Source organism: Chiroxiphia lanceolata, chromosome 4, assembly GCF_009829145.1.
Source record: "Chiroxiphia lanceolata isolate bChiLan1 chromosome 4, bChiLan1.pri, whole genome shotgun sequence".
Classification (NCBI taxonomy): domain Eukaryota; kingdom Metazoa; phylum Chordata; class Aves; order Passeriformes; family Pipridae; genus Chiroxiphia; species Chiroxiphia lanceolata.
The window spans coordinates 27,236,356-27,256,491 of record NC_045640.1 but is presented as its reverse complement, the minus strand read 5'-3'; the positions used below and the strand labels follow the sequence as shown (position 1 = coordinate 27,256,491).

Below are 20,136 nucleotides of genomic sequence, written 5' to 3'. Positions count from 1 at the left end.
AGCTGCACATGCTGCTGCTGCTTCCAGAAAAGATGTGCCCTCAGTGGCTGCTGAGGCTGAAGGTCAGACCCTTTAGCTACCTTGAACTAACTTTAGAAAATGTGTTAAATTCTGCAACAGGAGGAAAAGAGTTGCCAAAAGGATCTTTCCTCTCTTTACTGCTTCTTGTAGAATATTTCTTTGATAACTTCTAGTACTCAAAACAAACACTAAAGAAATAGAGTCTACTGATGAGCTCCATGCAAGGTAATGTGATTACAAAGAAGAGGAGTCAGTATTACAGAAAGAATAAATTCTGAAAAGAATTAGTCTAACAATGTAAAACGTCTTTAAGTAAGTGATAAGGAGTAGATCCCTATAGGATTATAATCAGCAATTTGAATTCCAATTTAAGTGAACTCTAAGTGATTGTCATGAAGAGGAAGTCAAATCATCTGCTCTCAGGCAATATGTAGCCTCTTTGGAAGCTTAAAATCATTTAACATAGTAGTTTTAGAGTATATACTGTATTGTGTATATCTACTTCAATGAATATTTGATATAAAACTCTTTTGATAAATAGCTTCTCCAAAGATACCTTATACAAATTTATAACCCTTATTTATTCTCTTTACCCTTAATATACTTTTTATTAAACTATAAAGAACATTTTTATTTCTTCTGGTGTCATACAGTTCTTAATTTGGGTATTTCTATGCAGCTGAAATAACTGAAGGATGAATTTTAAGTGGGAGGAAACCCACTTCTTTCATCAAACTCTATTTTCAGGAAGAGTTTTTTCCATTAAAATGCTGAAGAGCAGAATCGCACCCTAATATGTTATAACCTGCTCCTGGCACCAAATCAATTCTGATAAGATTGCCACAGACCTGCCAGTTTACTTTTAAAATTATTGGTCTCTGAGTAGTTGTAAATAAGACTAATCAAGATGGAGATTTTTAATAATATTTTCATCTTTCAGTAAATTATGCAATATGTCCATACTAAACTTGATCATTTTCCAGAAATACTTAATTTATGGAGCACACATGACTGAACTTTAAAACTGGGCCAAATATTGCAGTAATTGCTGGATAATCCCATGTTTTCTGATTTGTCAGAGCTTCTCTAGAGACTGCAAATTCTGCTCGGCTTATTGGATCACAATGTGATTGTGCTTTAGAAGACTGGTAATTTCTAAATTATTTCTGTGCTGTGCATATCTGTGGTGGGTTGACCCTGTCTGGGAAACTGTTCTGAGCCTGATTTGGGCCTGATTTTGGCTTAAATTTAGCCTGAAAGTCAAGAGATTATGTCATGTCCAATGAATAATGAAGATTTGGCACCTTTTTGGAGTGGTTCTGTAGAATGCAAAATTCTTCAGAAGTGTTAATTACTATTTTTTCTCTTTTTAAAAAGCTTTCACAATCTACTACAGTAATAATAGTTTTTATTTTTGTTCTCTGTCTCTTTCCTTCAGTCGAGGCCTTTTGCCCTGCAGGACATTTTGCGAGGCAGCAAAAGAAGGCTGTGAACCAGTCCTGGGTATGGTAAATGCTTCTTGGCCAGATTTCCTGAAGTGCTCTCAATTCCAAAACAAAACTGAAAATGACACCACTACAAGGGTATGCTTCTCACCACACCAAGAAAAAGGAAAGCACTGTACGTTTCCATTCTTAACTGTTACACTATGTTCATGAGGTCTTATTTAATGATGTATTTTTGTTACTGTGTAGGAAACGCTCTGTGTTGAAATCATTATTTCCTGTTACATTACTATTTCCCTTCATGTTACTGTGATAAAGTCTGGTTGTCAGTTGGTTATAATTTTGCTGTGCTTTAATTGTTTAGTCTGAATTTTTTTCAGACTTGTGTTGATTTGAGGCTTTTTTGTTTTGCATCAAAAATTCGGAGCTATTTTGAGGAAAGAAGGTAGGAGAAAAGTAATACAATCTTTGAAAATGTTCTTCTTAGTTTTTCTCTGCTAAGCTCTAGTAAATACAGGTTTGCTATTTGGAGCAGGAACCTGATATACAGACCAAATTTAAAGTGTATCTCTTTTCTCCTTGCTGTGCAAATGAGCCCCAAACTGATCAAGAGATAGACTTTTCAAAAGGTATGGTCTTTATATGCCCATGCATAAAGTCATAGAATCATCTAGGCTGAAAAAGATACTTAAGGTCATCCAGTCTAACAGTTAACCCAGCACTGCCAAGTCCACCACTAAACCACGTCCCTCAGTGTCATGTCTACATCTTTTAAATACCTTCAGGGATGGTGACTCCACCACTTCCTTGGTCAGCCTGTTCCATTGACTGACCACCACTCCTTCAGTGAAGAAAATTTTCCTAATATCCAATCTAAGCCTCCCTTGGTACAACTTGAGGCCATTTTCACCTGTCATGTTGCTTGTTACTTAGGAAAAGAGACTGACCCCCACGTGGATTTCAGGTTGTTGTAGAGAGTGATAAGGTTCCCCCGCACATCCTTTTTTCTAGGCTAAACATCCCCAACTCCCTCAGCTGCTTCTCATAAGACTTGTGCTCCAGACCCTTCATCAACTCTGTTGCCCTTCTCTGGACTTACTTCAACATCTCAATCTCTTTCTTTGAGTGAGGAGCCCAAAACTTAATGCAGGTGTGGCCTCACCAGTGCTTAGTACAGGGGGAGGATCACTGAAGGATGAATCGTGCTGGCCACACTGTTTCTGATACAGGCCAGGATGTCATTGGCCTTCTTCACCACCTGGGCACACTGCTGGCTCATGTTCAGCTGGTTTCACAGGTCTAATGAGTTTTGATCATAGAATCATGGAATCATCAATGTTGAAAGAGACCTTTAAGATTATCCAGTCCAACCTTGAACCCAGCCACTACCACTGTAATCCTTAAACCACTAAACCATTTCGCTAGATCGGGATGTCTCTTAAACATATAAGGAAGTGAGAAGGAGGCATCATCAGTCGTTCATTCCTCACGGAACCAATGATACATTCTGGGGGGAAGAAATCTCAGCAGCCCTCTGAGGGCTACCATTCATATCCCTACTCACAAAAATATTCCAGCTCTGTTTTCTCTCTCTCAACTGACACTGTGTTAACTCTATTATTTTACTTGATTTGACCAGCCAACATAACTGATGCTGTTAAAACCATGGAGGAAAAAACCACATTATCTTGAATAAGAAATAAAGCAACACAATGATCTGACTTAGATTAACATGGAGCTCTTGCAAGAGCCCTGAAGTTATTTTTTGGGTAATTTGAATGGTAAAATGCTTTCAAAAGCAGCAGTGAACATGATGCTTCTGCTGTTTATAAAACAAAACTGCGTAAATGACAGTATAGAACTGTCAGAAAATGTTCACTTTTGTATTTTTACTTGAGGCATTATGAATGAATGTCTGTTTCCGTTAAAAAATGATGCATAAGTGGCCTGAACTGCACTTCATAGCCATGAGATTTTTAACAAATTACAGAATTATAGAATGATTAGAGTTGGAAGGGACCTTAAATACCATCTTGTTCCAACCCCCCTCCCAAGGGCAGGGACACATTCTGCTAGACCAAGTTGCTCAGACCCCCATCCAACCTGGCCTTGACACTTCCAGGGATGGGGCATCCACAGCTTCTTTGGGCAACCTGTTCAGGTGCCTCACCACCCTCACAGCAAAGAATTTTTTCCTAATATCTAATCCTAGTCTACTCTCTTTCAGCTTGAAGCCATTCCCTCTTATCCTGTCACTGCATGCTCTTGCAAGAAGTCCCTGTCTGTCATACCTGTAGGCTCCCTTCAGGTATGGGAAGGCTGCAATTAGGTCACCCCTAGGTTCACACTGGTATTAATTTAGGAAAATAACTTTGCATAGATAATTGAAATACCTGATTACAACCAGGTATTTATTTTTCTGTAGGGAATGTGAAGCTAAATACATCCAATTGAGGGTTTTTTGAGAAAAAGCTTTTAAAAACAGGAAGACATCATCTTTTTTTGTGCCCTTATATTTCCTTAATGCAGTGAAAAGAAGAGAGAGATGATCTGTGTATGTGTAACATTGATGCTGACCAGCTGCAAAAACAGGAATAGTGGAATGATTTTTGAGGGAGATAAAAGGTTTTTCAGGATTGTGATGGTCATTCATGTGAGAGAGCATTCACAGTTTAAAAAACTATTTCCTGCAAGCATTAATTCTTTACTTCTTTTGATCCTGCATTACATTTTCTTATGTTCTTTGATTTTTATTCTCCCATTCTGCCTCCCCCACTATTTATCTCTGCCTGTATTCCTGTTCTTTGCCTGTTTCTTTGCTTGCAGTTTCCTATGTGGCCTTTTTAGGCCACATCCTTTGAGTGAAAGAGAAGGGTCTTTTGTCTTCTTTCTCCCACAGGGTTTTGCATCATAAGGAAATAGAGAAATGAACAATTTTCTGGGATTAAGGAGTTGCCAGCTTTTCTAATTCCATGATCATGATCCTATTCTCAAAACTTTCTGGAGTTGACAGGAACAAGATGCATGCACTGTACTGCAGGGTACATATGGTACAGGGAGCAGGAGATAAAAATTTGCAGGCAAGGAAATACAAGGATTCCTCTGTGTCTCACTGTGTTATTGTATATTGGGTCAGATGCCGATGAAGAGTCCATCTATCTTATAATGCTGACTCCAAAAGCTGAAAAAATCAAATGCACAGAGAAGAATAGGAGAACAGGGCAAGACAATGTGACAATACTTTTCCAAATGCTCCTGCATTTTCCATCTGTTTGAGATCAAGGACTTTCTTTACTTCTGACCCACCATAGATGTTTATTCTATTAATACGTCCCTTTGTTTTATGGACCTATGCACACATTTTAACATGCACAGTATCGTGTTCCAAAGTGTTACAGCTTATCAAAGCATTGTATGAAAAGCATTGCCTTTTGATTGTTTTAATACCTCCTAAGTTCTTTTGTAGCATTAGGTAGTGAATGTTGTCTCCACTTTGAAAAAACTTAGCATCATTTTCCATGGTCATTTTCACAGCATAAAGAATGCTTTATCTGTTGTTATACCTTGAAATGCAGATCTTGAGAATGGTAAAACGATGGTAAACAATGTTTATTTCAGTCCGTGCTGTCTGCAGCTTTCCAGGGACCTGCCCACACAATCTTCTATAGATGACATTCCAATAACCTAGCTGGGAAGTACAGCACATAAATGGTCTTGCCTCCTCAAAGCCACTTTTGATAGTACACCAGATACAGGTACAATAAAGCACTCTTTGCTGCCCATGGTGTTTAGTCAGGGATTTTGGAAGCTATTCCAGTTTCTAAATCTTTCTGGGTAAGGTCTACAACAGGTAAATTTCTCTGTCAGCAAGGATTACTTCCATTTTGTTTGGGCTTTTTTACCTAATATTTTTTCTTCTTCAGTAATTCAGGTACATATATGTTTGCATGATTTTATTAATAAATGTGTGAATTATTTACAGAGGTATCAGTAATTAACATTTCCCAGCACATTTCTTTAGAATAACACACTTACAATTTTTAATAATTTTGAGTGGAATGGTTCATACTTCTCTTACTTCAGACAACTATTTCAGGCATTATTTCTTTTGTTGCTGCTGCTGCCTTGTTTCAAGCAGTCCCAGCATTTCTGAGTATGCAGCCATTTGCATCTGTTCAAGAAAGTCTTACAAATGGTTGCATAACTAAATCCTCTAGGTTTCAGATCAAATAGCAAGATTCAACATTTAACAAAAATGTTTGTTTTACAGCATTTGACAAGGCTTTCATAATTTCCAATAAATTCTGATTGAATTGTCAACCTACTGAAAACTTTTTGGACAAGCTTGATAGAAAGCAGAAATTAAATTCATTGGACATACCGTTCAAAGTCTATGTGCTCTCCTTGCCATGAACACTGCACTGACTGGACCAAACATATCCAGTCACCACCTTGTAGAAGACTGCAAGAGGCGAGATTAGTGTTTCTAAAAATTTCTTCTGATTGCTTCCATATGCTAAAACTGAGAGAAACAGTAGTAATTTCAGTCTTCTTCTTTTTTTGTGTATAACATACAAAACAAATAGGAAAATACTGACTGTAGGTATGACTGTAGGAGAAGAGATTCAGGGTAGGAGCAGAACAAGATGGGGATGCATTAAGGAGGCAGAGTCAGAATGACTTATAAATGCTAGAACACAGTTTTGTTCACAGCCCAGAAATGAGTATGGGACCCCCAGAATCTTTACTCTTCTGATCTGTAAGAAAAATAATCACATAAATATCCTTCCTGTTTACCTTTGTTCTCCCAGGCCAAATTGGCATATTCACACAAAAGGTAGAAGTCCCTTACTGTTGCTTAGTACCAGTAAAACTCTGTACTGATGGGGATCTGTAAGCAAATCAAGATGGTTCCTTTTGAGCTATTTCTGCTGTTTTTCTTTTCAAACATGCAGGAAACTGTGTAAAAGCCCAAGTTATAAGAATGTAAGATTATCGAGTCAGTTAAAGTTGCCTTTCCAACCTCAAAGACGCTTTCTTGTATGATAAATTACAATCTTTTGATTATGTTATCATATTCTATTTTTACCTGACATAATTATCTGAGGGATAAACACTGGTCTCCTGGGAGCTAGAGCCCATACTGAGGAAGTCTGTTGTTTCTAGGGGCCCCTGTAGAGCTTACTGACTGTAGCAATTAGGAAGTGCAGTGCATAAGGCAGGAAACCGGAGAAACACACAGATTGGCTCATAATAAAGAAAGTGTGATTTTATCATATGGAATGAGATTCTTCCCTGTCACCATTGCAGTCACTGTGTTCAGCAAGGCATTGGAACAGAAGTGGACTCTTCATTTGTATAGCCGGAGTTTATTTGCAGCTGAAACATGCTCTTGCAGCTACAAATAAAGGCAAGAATTCTTTGAACATGTAAAATAATATCTGTCTTTACTCTCCAGGAAAAAAAACACACACGTGCTAACATTGGTCAAATTAATTTATTATTCGTTCTAACTTTCACTTTAATATCTCACTGCCTCATTTTTGTCCCCTGTAAAATGAGACTGTAAGTGCTATCAAATCTCATGTTGGTTTTAAGACTATGATATTTTGCAGTTTGTAATATCCTTCCAAAACTGGTAGAACACAGGTAAGGCTGTAGCTCTTTAGTTAGAAGTTAGGAAACCTGTCCAACCACACAGGTTGGAGGGTGTTGTGAGGGAACCTACTGAGGAGCACAGTATAAGGTAAACAATAACAGTGTGCAAAAGGATGGTGCTGGTGGTTTTGCCCTATCTTGCTTCTGATTAAGAGTCACAAAGATTAAATGGCACAAACTAGTTGAAAACTTTTAGTTCAAAAAAACTATTTTGGGCACTTTTCTGTGAAGTTAGAAGCCTTCTTTAAAATCATTGCATAAGCAGCTTTCACTGCAGTAAACATGGCCTCATCACACAACTAGAAAATGATGTTTGTATTGCAAAATCAAAACTATCTGCTGTCCAAGTGGAGAGTACACCTGGGAATGTAATAGAAAAGATTTTGAAATTATTCCTAAGTTTTTATTACAAACAAATTTTTCATAAAGGGTGTGTGTTTCAGTTGACTAAGTCTTAAGATTACCCTGTTGCTTGGGGATGATAAAATAACATTTCAGGCTTAAAAAAGAATGTAAGTATGTTGGAAAAAAATAATCCCCTGCTGACAAAACTTAAAAGTAATAATGAAGGTACTGAGGGTGTGCGTGTGAATATCTGTTGCTATAGTGTGATAGAAAGGACTGCTGTTTTAGGATCACAAATAAAATTAAAAATCTAGATAAATAGTTGCACTTGCAGTCAGTGCAAGCTGAAGCTATGTGTCATTTTTGAAAAACGCATATTTAGGCAGGTCCAGTGCTAAGTGATACCTCACAGTATCCACTGTTTACCTAGTGGTTTGGCAAATTGTGAAGAATATCACACTGCTAAACAGTAAGGCCAGTCTTAAGCAGAAATTATTATTTTTTTTTGTAGGCATGTTAAAGGCTCGTTGTTTAGTCCCAAGGGCAGATTTAACATGCGTAATAGTCTTTTCATGGCTGCCTGTTGAGGTCTTTTAAAATGGGTCATTCGCTGGTAGCAGTTTTAAATGGCTTTGTTCTATCTCAAAAATTGAGATTTTTCTTTCAGGTTTTTCTCTCGACCTTCTTGCACTCAGTGATCTTTCCTTCCTGTGGGAAATCTTGAATCAGTTTATCAGTTTAATCTTGAATATCAGTTTAAAGTAGCATTAAGTTTGTAGTGTAGATGCTAATGATTTTTCTCCTCATTCTGTCTTCTCTTTTGCAGCACTGTGTGGAGGAGAGGAGAGTTTCTTGTGTGCCAGTGGGATCTGCATCCCAGGGAAACTGCAGTGTAACGGTTACAACGACTGTGATGATTGGAGTGATGAGGTCCATTGCAGTAAGTTTCTTAAACCTTGCAGTGTTCTTTTGAAGCACTGAGTCCCTTCAGGGAAACCTGAACACTAAAGAAGGCTATTGGTACAGAATAGGAGCTTTGCATGGTATTTGCATATACTGACATTTGGACTCTTGTCTGTTGCCATTGATTCTGTTCACCTTTGCTCACTCAGGCTACAGCATGTGGTTTTGATCTGTCAAATTTTGTGCCTTGAGGCAGATATTCTGCAAAGAGCCATGTGGAAGTTAGAAGTGTTTGGGGGCTTTTTTAAAAATGCATCAATAAGGGAGTGCTTCCGATAATCAGCTGAAGACTTGGCCTTGGCATTGATTTTAGATGCAAGACCATCTGTTTAGAAAGTTCTCATCTCAACCCTGGATGAGATTTACTTAAATTAATCCCAGTATGTGGTGTAGTAGAAAAGAAAAATGAATATACTTATGTGATAAGTTAATTTCTTATTTATCTGTCTGTGGTAGTGCACATCTTTAGAGTTCCTATGTGTTTTTCTTTGTGAACAAAAATATCCTTGGACTACAAACACTTTTAGAAAAGCTGAGCAAATGTATGGTAGGAAAATTATGAGAAGGGAAAAAAAAGAAAGAAAAAAGGAAAATGTGGGAAAATTATTAAATAGCGACTTTAGTAGGGCATGATGCCACAAAACAGTGTTGCTCGTTCAGACTTTGGAAACTGTGCAGTTTACACTCACCTCAAAAGATTTGTTCTTATTAGTGATTTAAGAGCCTGAGCATTCCAAGACTCACAAAGCTACTTTTAAGGAAGTTGTTACTAGATTTTATCTGGAATACTCCAAGGAATAAATGGCAGTAATTTCCTCCTCGTCTCAATATGAATGAGGCTAGAGCTTGCTTTTGCTTTAATAGCCTCCATTTATTTAATGGAGATTGAGATAATGTCTGTTGTGTAAAAAGTATTGCATGTTTATATTTTTTCTGTCAGCATTAGCTTCAGATTTAATGTAAGCTAAAAAATTTAAAAATGCCTATGGGACTATGGCTCTCGAGTACCATTAGAAATGGGAAAATAAGAAATTAGTAACAAAAGAATAAATATATTACATGTCTCGAAAAAACAAGCATAAATTTCATGAGCTAAGATTGCAAGCTCTAAGATTACCTTTAAAAGAATGCCTGTCTGTTTAATGATACAGGGTTTATGTGTGGAGGATGTCTTCTATTAGGATACTTAGTAAGAGTTGAGGAGAGGGGTCACATAAGACTTTCTTGACTTACATAGCAGAAATAGCAAAACTAAAGGAGGACTTATTTTCCTGAAAGCTTGTCTGATAAAAGATGCTATGTTTCTTACCCCTCTCAAAGTCTTAAGTCACCTCATTAAGTTATAGAATAGGTTGCTCAGCGTCTCATCCAACCTGATCTTGAGTGTTTCTAGGGATGGGGCATCTACCACTTCTCTGGACAAGCTGTCTCTGTGTTTCACCATCCTCATTGTAAAAAATTTATTCCTTATGTCTAGTCTAAATCTACCCTCTTTTAGTTTAAAACCATTATCCCTTGTCCTATCGCAACAGACCTTGTTAAAAGTCTGTCCCCATCTTTCTTATATGCCCTCTTTAAGTATTGAAAGGTCACTCCTTCTCCAGGATAAACAGCCCCTACCCTCTCAACCTTTCCTCAGAGGAGAGGTGGACCATCCCTATGATCATTTTTGTGGCCTAGGTCCATGTCTTTCCTGTGTTGAGGACACCAGAGCTGGGTACAGCACTCCAGGTGGGGTCTCACCAGAGCAGCATAGAGGAACAGAATCACCTCTCTTGACCTACAGACCACTCTGATGCCGCCCAGGACGTATTTGGCTTTCTGGGCTGTGAGTGCACATTGCTGGTTCGTGTCCAGCTTTTCATCCACCAGAACACCCAAGTTTTTCTTGGCAGGGCTGCTTTCAATCCACATTCCTCAACCTGTATAGATACCGGGGGTTGCCCAGACCCATGTGCAGCAGGTCCCTCTGGATGGCGTCCTTCAGGAGTGTCAACTGCATCACTCAGCTCTTGTGTGTAACCTTGGTGTGTCATCCCAAAGCTTGTCACAGTCAATCCTGATACTATCCTCCTCCCCTCTCAAGTCTAACTTAAAGATCTAACTCATCTGTCAATGAAACCCACTAGTTTGTGAGCATTGACTGGCCTTCCACATCCAGAGCTTCATACCCATTGTACAGAGAGAAGCACCTGGGAAGGCGAGGTGGGCAAGAAGGGGTTTCACATGCTACCACAAGTGTGGACTTACTTCCAGTCCCTCTTTTCCTGTAAGCTACTGCCTTGTGCCTGACAAAGGGAGGATACATCTGCAATTGCAAAATTCTTATATTAGAAGAATTTATGCTAAAATTTAGATGCTATCAGCTTGGAGAGACATCTCTGTTTTTTAGTTATAAAGTTACATACGTTGGGGATGGAATAGTCTCTCCCTGTGCAGGTGACTTTATCTGAGCTAAATGTCTTAACCTGCTATATGGAGGATGAGCTGAGAAATAGAGCAATGCATGATTTGTCTGATTTTAAGCACACTCTGCTATAAATTCTGTTTTTACTTTCTAAGATGACGTGAAACTTTTAGAAAATACGAATATTTCTGTGGGGTGAGGGAAAGAAGTGATTCATATTCAAGTTCCAGAGCTCAGGTTGCTTGAGAAACTTAGGGCATTCACCTAGGTGAAACACTTGGCTGACATTGATCTTAAGGGATAGAAACCCCACTGCACCTTCTGGGAGAGTTTTGCACCTATCAGTGTGTATACACTTAGAAGGACACCCTGCTTTCAAAGTGGGACCACTGTGCAATCATAAACACAAGAGTCACATGCCAAGAGGAGAGAAGCACAAAGGACTTCCCTGGTTCCAGTGGCATAGCTTCAGTAGAAAGGAAGGATTCCCAGCTGTTCTATATCCTGGCTTTCTCTCTGGAAAGCTACATGTCAAGGAGAAGCCTAGAGAAAGGCAGTGGAACTAGGTCACTCACTTCCCAACTGTGTGCTTTGAAATTAAAAGTTGTTTCTAATGGGACCAGACCCCACAAACCCTGATTTCTCTTCTACCCGCTTTCTCAACTACAACATAGAGTCCATGTTTATATTGAACCTGAGAGTATTCAAGTATTTTGGATATTCTCAGAGAATATCTGTCAGGCCTTTACTGAAGCCTTCAGTCATGAAAAGAAAGCCTAAACTGATTTAGGGCTGACAGTGATAAGAGTTCCTTGATGAGAAGGCACCAAGCCAAAACTGAGCTGAAAACTGTGTAAAGCATGAAGCTCATTTGAAACCATTGTAAGACCAAAGGCAGGCTCAAAAGCAGGGTCTAGGGATATTGATTTTGCTGTTAGAATCCTCAGTTCCATTTAACAGCCACATTGGGTGCTCAAGACGGTCCTAGTAATCTAGATGATGTAGCTCACAACCTTCCTTGAGAACTTTATGTGTATAATTTAATCAAACAGTTTGGTCCATATGTGTAACTAGAGCACTTGGTTAAACAAAAAGACAGTTGATAAGAACAGAGAAGAAATATCTGAAAATTTCTTTGATTTTTCATGTTCTTCCATATTAGATTCCCGTAAACTGATACACACCAGTATTAATGCAGACCTTTGTAGCGTATCTTTAGCTAATCTTACTTTAGTCAGTACATTCTAATGTTCATAGTTTATATGAGTGTTCCAATGTAATTTTAACATTTTACAAAAATTTGTTTTGTAGACTGCAGTAGTGATGTATTTCGTTGCAACACGGGAAAATGCCTGAATTATACTTTTGTTTGTGATGGATATGATGACTGCGGAGACCTTAGCGATGAACAAAACTGTGGTAAATGAAAGTTTTATGTTTTTCTAAAGTCTTTAAGATATCACGATTGCCGAAGCCAGTCATCTTTTAAACTACTACAGGAGTAATAAATCCTGCTGTTATTCTATTTGGACAAAGTGAAAACAGCTCACAAATTCTATATGAAATTTGAAAAGGTTTAGAGGAAAGTTCTGGGTCAGTCCAAATCTTGAAGGTAGTGGTATTTATAAGAAATATTATGATTTTCAGTTTGTTTTAAACTAATGCCAAAAGATGTTATGTTTCTTTCCTTGCTAGCTTGACTGAATTTAACTGAGATTAAAGCAAACCATAGGAGGCTACACTCTGGTGATGCCAACTGTTTTATGGCTGAACTGTTTTTACATAAGCTTCATAGTGAACTTAAAATTCTTAAATTCCGTTTCTTCCAAGTTCTGTTTACAATCATCTTTGCATGTTCTGACTCATTATATTTATCTATCTACCTTAACCTAACTATCATAGGAGAAACAATGAAGTTTTACCATAAAAAGGAATAATCTTCACATGTAAATACTGGAAAAATTTCAAAGCCTTATTTTTACTAACTTTTGTTCCTGGTCCTACACCTGAGATAAAATTAAGTTTTCTAAATTAATTATTTAATAGTTAAAATATTATTTCTTACTTTTTCCTTTTGCTTTTCTAAAGAAAATACAAAGAATTTAAAAACTAAAAATAAATGACCTTTTTTCCCCTGAGATTTGTTTTATACTTCTGCTCCAAATTAAGCACACTCAAAAATCTTTCACTACTCTTTTGTCAGTTTTGTTTGTTTTATATTTTCTAAGCATTAATCTGACTCTTATCATTCCTATCTTGATATAGTTTTTCTATATAAAATTTAAGATCTAAGTCTTTGTACAGTCTATAAGTTGTTTTCATAGCAGATTTCGAAGACTGGACTGTGTCTATGCTCTGTATTTATTTTGGTGTAAAGTCAGCCTTCTCAACAGAATGCTCTTCTTTATTTGTGCATTCAGATAGAAAGACTAAGATAAAGATTGGAGTAATTTCTTCGTAAATAATTCTTATGGAAAATTCCAAGTGCATGCAAAAGACATAGTTTCTGAAGTCAAGAATTTATTTTTTTTAATGTCTTAATAAAAAGGTAAATGTACAGAATTATTTTCTCTGATGTCAGCTGAAAATGTTGGCTAACTCAAAATCATTCCATGAGATGATAAACCAGAAGATCCTTTAACGTGCTTAACAAATTTTAGAACCTTATTTGCAAATGGTAACAGCTGTGCACCTGAGAGATGGAAGGAGTGCATCACTATCTATGTAGGCAGTAGAATTCGGAACATGTACAACTACCATCTGCAAAAAAATCTGCAGGTACGGAAGATGTAATTTACTAATGCAAAATGGCTCCTTAATAAGAATGATTAACTAATAGGCATAGAGCAATTGATCAGTAATATAAAATACACAAATGGTAACTTTGCATCCTTTTTTCCTTCAAATTTGCATTTTATGTAGATTGTAATCCGGTAACACATCATCAGTGTGGAGATGGAAGATGTATAACAGCTGATTGGGTATGTGATGGTGACCATGACTGTATAGACAAATCAGATGAAATAAATTGCTGTAAGTTCCCTTAATCTCTAAATTATTTTTTCTTTCTTTAAAAATTAAAAAATGTTTAAATTAAAATTAAATTAAAAAAATTAGGATAAGTAGTGCATTTACTTGTGAGGCAAAACTATAAGCTTATTTGATTTCAGCAGTTCAGACTTGACAAATGTCCATTCTGGTAGACATCTGCAGCAAATTAAACATTTGTTGCCATTGTTGAGAAATACGCTGCTTTGTGTTTCAGCTTCTTGTTAATTACAGAATTAGTTTTTTGTTAATTTTAATGTTCCCATTAGATGAGTAAAAATTACGTTGTTTTCTTTTTTTTGGAAAAGCTAAGCCTTCATATAAGTCTGTTGCTAATACATATAGTTTTAGTCTCTGTAGTTAAATATCAGCACAGCTGCAGGGTATTGAAAACATAATGAAAAATATCTCCTGATGTTCAGTGCTGAGCAGTGTTATCAGCTCCTCCTAAAATAACTTTAAGATGATGTTCAAAAATAATGCAGACCTTCATTAACCGAAGTTGATAAGAATATTGTCTTTTTTTAATTTTTTTATCTCTAGCATGTGACAGCCAGGGTCTTGCAGAGTGCAGAAATGGGCAGTGCATTCCTAGTGCATTCCAGTGTGATGGAGATAATGATTGTAAAGATGGAAGTGATGAAGAAAACTGCAATGAAAGTAAGGATATGCCTCATTTTACTTTTCTTACCAAACCTACCATTGCCTTCTGTGCTCTGAAGCGTCTTTAGCTAAAGCTGTCTGACAAATTTCTTTGCCTTTCAAATAACACGTGCTAAGGCTGATTGGTGTCTGCTTTCACAGAGGAATTTGTAAGCAGACTTCTATTAGTACTTAAAAATATAAAAAGTTAAAGAAATGGAGGTGATATTTAGCATAGTATTTAGTTATCTAACATGATCAGTTGTTACTTGAAATAATGCATATTCACATTGTCTGGAGCAGTCAGAATCTATTGTCACAGGAATTGGTGTTATTTGAGGAGGAATTTTCTCATGAAAATCCTTTTTTTGTCATAACTTGGGAATCCGAGAAAGGATGTTTCCATAAGTAAACTAATGATTTAGTGTTACTAAGGGAAAATATATGAGAATGTAAGTTTTTGCAGCTACTTTATAACTGTCTTATGATGGGCTGTACGAGAGAAGAAGAAACCACACAATTTCTTGAGCCCCAGAACATGGTTTCCAAAAGACACTCAGAAATAAATATTGTCATGTTATGATGAATTTCAGCGTTTGAAGTTATTTTTCAAATGTAATGATCTTCCTTTTGGTGAGGTATAGGTTCAGATTGCAGCCTTTCCTTCAGTGCAAGAATTATTAAAGTTTTTCTCTTATGAATCTTATTTGAAAGAAATTAAAATATTCAACTTTATTTAGAAAGCTAGTGCTGTCAAATGTAGTGTTAATAGGGCAAACTACTTAAAACTTATTAGAGCAGAACAGGCCTATTATCATAAGATAAATATACAATGTGATTATATAAGCCTCATTTCTTTAGGAAACCAGTTTAGAAGAAATCTTGACTAAGCATTTCTGCTCAGTCCCCTCTGTTCATATAAAGTTCTTGAGATCTTCCTACTCCACTTTAAACATCTCCATTCCAAAAAATACCTGAGAAGTTGAAACACAGAAAATAATGCAGTTATTTTTCTTTGCTATTAATGTTGACATTGTAAAAAAGTCTTGCATGAAATTTCTTTCAGTTCTGACTGTGGCAATCTAAAAACTCAGGACCAAGTTTTGTCCTCAGTTCTGACTGTACACGTTCACAAAATGTTCAGTTTTTATTCTTCATCTTTCTCGATGTCCAGTCTGAGGCTTACACTATGAATTCTTTGATCCTCCATTTCTCTTGCATAATCTGGGCTAGAAGTCAGTGGTGTCTTTTGTTTTCACTGGTTTTTTTCCCCTGTTAATGTTGAAGAATGTTTAAAAATCTTCTTTTGCTAAGATGAACAGGTATAGATTGAAAGATTCAATATTTTGCAGTACTGTGTAGAGCAAAATTCTTTATGCAACCATATTCCGTCCATCCTAATTTCCATGGGAATATCTTGTCAGACTTTGGACTTTATCACCTTTAGTTCCTTGCAAAGTCCGTGTAAAAGGAAGACAGAATTCTTGTGCCTAACTTGCTTACTGTTGTATTTCTTATGTATTTTGTTGTTTTCAGCAACTACAGAAAATATAATAGGACATACATTTACTACAAATGCACTTACTACTTCTCTGCTCTACAAATCAAATAAAAAAATTTAGATATGCCTAGGAGAGTCAGTGAAGTAAGGCCTAAAGTGATCTGGAGTATTGGTTTTGTTACAAGCACAGTAAATATGTGAAATCTGCATAGAAATCTGAGGTCAAGGTGTAGTGACTTGCCACTTGCTTATATAAGGATACAGGGACCCTGTGTCCTAGTACAAGTGTATACACATAGAGATTACAAATGGCCATTGCTTTATCTATATCTGAATAAGAAAAGTGTTCTCCTTCACTACATACCCTAAGGAAATGTAAGGTATAGCATCTGTTAAGAATACTGCTCTCATTCATTTTGTGACAATAGAAACCCAATACAGATGCATTCACGGTTGGTTCTGTGATCCATTCAAAAGACAGAGTAGAGTTTGTTTACAGAAATTCAGCATTGTCTGTGCTAGGATCAAAAAAATCTACATTGTGGCACATGAATTTTTAAAGAATTGAGAAACTCTTCCATTGTGGGATAAGAAGAAGTTGGAGCAAACTTTAAAAAATAATTTTAATGTAAATATTTGGGATAGCTTTAGAAGTCAGGCAGCTTTGCCTACCTTTGAAGTTCCATTTTGCAATCAGATGCACCTGTAAAATAAGACAGTCAATTGCTATGGCAAACAAATTGCCTTAATTGCTTCAATATATTACGTGGATGAAGGGAACTAAATCCACATAATTATGAGTAGATATGGTTACGGTATCAGTTCTTTGAAAAGGTTGTTATCAAGGTCATTGAAATAAGGTATTTCTTAAGCATCTTCTGTATGCCCAGTGTCAGGATGTCATAACTGAATGATTCATGGGCAGTAGTGCAATATTATCTCTGAGCAATAGTGGCAATAGACCATTTTAAACAGGATAAGATGGTAGAATACCATACATTCAGTCTTTCTGTACAGAATAGTAGATTAAATGACTGATTTTGCACATGAAAGACAGAATTTAATGGTTTGAAAAGGAGCTAGCCTCACTATTAAAAAGAGAGAAGTCCAGGGATTTGTCACATAAACTAACTACCCAGGTAGCATGCTCAGAAAGTTTTGATAAAATGCTGGGTTTAGTTATTCTGGATATCACCTTTAGGACCATAGACTTTTTTGGATTTCTTTTTGTTGTTTGTTTTTTAGCCAGTCAAAGGACAATAAAGCTTCAACTCTGACGATCTTTTTTAAGGATGTCTTGTACTGTCAACCAAAACAATTAGGAAATGAGAAGCAGATCAACTGAATGGCATTGAAGAATAATTCTCAGAGAGTATTCTCTTTCAGCTAGGACCTATTGTTCTTTTAAAAACATGATTTACCTGACTTTTCATACTCTGCTAGAGGGTCATGGTAGGTGTCTTTCAGAGACCCATATCTCTTATTCAGAAACTGGGATATAAATTCTTACATTGAACATAGGGGTAAAGAAAAGTGAAATCTGGACAGTAGTGCACAACTTTCCTCCTTACAACACATCCTTACTACACTTGGAATACTTATTCAGCTATGTAAAGGAAATACTTAATTGTTACATAAACAGTGTATTTTCTCACCACTACACTTCAGTCATTTTTATTGGTCTGGTAAATAATTTGAACAGTAAATTTCTGTTTCCCTCAGATCAAACCCTCTGTCAGGAGGGAGACCAGAGGTGTTCTTCCTGTCCTGATCCCTGTGGAGCTTCTTTCTGTGAGATGAGAAACAGCCAGGCAAACTGCAGTAAGTTGGTCATGTGCTTCATTATGTCACTGTTTTAGGGTGTTTTAGATTAGAATGAGAATGCAGGGTAGGACACAGTGAGTAATACTTTAATTTACTAGCTAATGTGTGCGTGCAGTGATTAAGTTTTGAAAGGGGCAATGTTGAAACAAAAGCATCATCATAAGTACATATATATTATTTGACATGGAGGTTTTTTCCTTCTGTGAATTTTTATATGTTTTTAATGAGTGTTTGCATTTGCATTTTTTCTTAGCATTTAATGACATTCAGTGCTTTCATGAAGTAAACAACATAGTGTAAGTGTAAAGCAGAACCTACCGGTTTATTTTCAAAATATAAAAAAAGCCACATGTTGCTGTATTTAGTAGCCTGGAGAATTTTAGCCCCTTTATGAAGGAGTCATTTTGATATTCAAGCTGACAAAACAAATTGTTCCTCTGATCAACACCTGTTGTAGAGTATCAGGGTCTTCAACTCTATGTATCCTTATATCTATGTCCTCTACTATACCACTCCACGCAAGGCTCCTGTACTAACCGTGGACTTGCTTCTGAATAGCTGTCTTTCCACTTGTGCAATGCAGCAATGTGAACAAGTAATGGCAGTTTATTTGTCAAGGTTTGAAACTGGGGCAGAACTATATTCAAAATTATTCAGAATTAATTAAAACTTAGTGTTGTGTTAACACAGTCACATCAGTCACATCAATTCAGGTCACCTTGGCCCATGGGCAGGCTTGGCTTCACTTATATATGAATGTATAGCTGTGATTGCTTTGTGCTGAGATTATCTCTGCAAGGTATGGTCTGGTACTATAGGGTAGCTTGTGTGGATAATGTTATTCCATTCAGGATGGAATGGATGTGGGAAGGTGTAGTGGTTTGGACTTTGTTTTCCCCCAGAGGATAAGAAAAGTGGTAGACCCCAAGGGGTGGAAACCCCTGGAAGTTTTGAATTTCTGTCCAATGAGCGCTCCTGCAAAAAATGTAAACATATCACAACCAGACCGGAAGAGAAGAGTTGTAGTTTGAGGGAGAAGAAGGTGGCCATGTTGTGAGCCACGAGGAAGGGGCTCTGAGCCCCACAGGGGGGCTTTGGCCCCCAGCCCCAGCAGGGGGGCCTGTGGGGACCTGGAACAGCATAATGCTGGGCTAGGTGCCTATAGTTATGCTGGGAGATGTTTTCTCCATCGTGGGCAGTGGCCGTGGCAGTGGCCGGAGAAAGCAGCAGCCAGCACTGACCGGAGAAACGGTGGCAGAGAGCCAAGACAGATAAGAACTGAACCGAAGAAGCAACAAAGACATGCAGCACCAGAGAAGGGACTCCTGGAAGGAGACCTGAGGGAAAGAGTCAGCAGCTGAGTTCTACAGAGTTCTTGGGGGTAAGAACTGATACCAGACCCCCCAAAACTCCTTTGAGACCTCCTGGAAGGAGGAAGTTGATAGACTCTTACTTGAAAGAGCCTTGAAGTGCAACATGCACTGCGGAGAGGAGCTGAGAAGCTCGGACGTCCTGAGAGCTCAGCCAGGACGGAGTGTGGGAGGTTGGCCTTGAGGGCCCTCCCTTGCTGCAAGCTACAAAGAAGCTCGCAGCCTGAGACAGGGCACAGAGGCCCTGCAAGGAGCTTGAATCTCCTGAAGATACCAGACCGTCACGAAGACCCCCTGTGCTTCGTGATATGACGTGGTGAAACGACCTTGTCTGGGGTGACGAAGCCCACGGAAGACCACTCGTTTGGAGAGACGAGTGGCCGAGGGGGATACCCCCCCCCTCGTGTGTGCTGGCAGAGATCCAGCTATCAGCTGCTGCAAGAAACAGAAGAGACAGAGAGAGCCTGCTGGCTTAGAAGATGCTGCTGCTTAGTGACTGCTACTCTGAAGAAGCTGCTGCCCTGAGAGACTGGAAGGGATCTGTCCTTCTTTCCCTCCTGGACTTTTATTTGGAGGGGAGAAGAGATCGGATCCATTGTAAATACTTATGTCATGGTAGAGATAGTTGTAGTCGTGTGTATAATGTATTGTAGTATTTATTTGTACAGTCATTGTAATATATTCCCTTTCCCCATTCTGAGTCTGGTTGTGTTTTGCCTGGAAAAACCCATCTCACATTGGGTTGAGATGTGGGAGGGGGATGGAGCTAGGGAATTGGATTTTGGGCTATCTCAAACCATGACAGAAGGTCAAGTAGTCCAAACTCCATAGTCTCTGTAGAGTTGTGACTATCACCTACAAGTGTTTGTTTGAGACAGGCACCATTCATGCTGGTGTCTTTAGATGCTGCTG

At 37.8% G+C, this 20,136-nt stretch overlaps 1 protein-coding gene across 5 annotated transcripts in view; it reads left to right on the top strand.

The window, feature by feature from the left end:
* CORIN (corin, serine peptidase) overlaps nt 1-20,136 on the top strand; it is a 122,027-nt gene that overhangs the window by 56,097 nt on the left and 45,794 nt on the right. For 4 of the 5 annotated variants that reach the window (XR_004356593.1, XM_032685326.1, XM_032685325.1 and 1 more), the window contains exons 5-10: nt 1,460-1,641; nt 8,296-8,409; nt 12,151-12,258; nt 13,762-13,872; nt 14,431-14,547; nt 17,753-17,851. Coding sequence is in view for 4 of the 5 variants with exons in the window: in XM_032685326.1 (XP_032541217.1) it covers nt 1,460-1,641; nt 8,296-8,409; nt 12,151-12,258; nt 13,762-13,872; nt 14,431-14,547; nt 17,753-17,851 (731 nt within the window). In the remaining variant the exon portion in view is untranslated. The remainder of the gene's footprint in view (nt 1-1,459; nt 1,642-8,295; nt 8,410-12,150; nt 12,259-13,761; nt 13,873-14,430; nt 14,548-17,752; nt 17,852-20,136) is intronic. The other variant, XM_032685327.1, reaches the window with a different exon arrangement.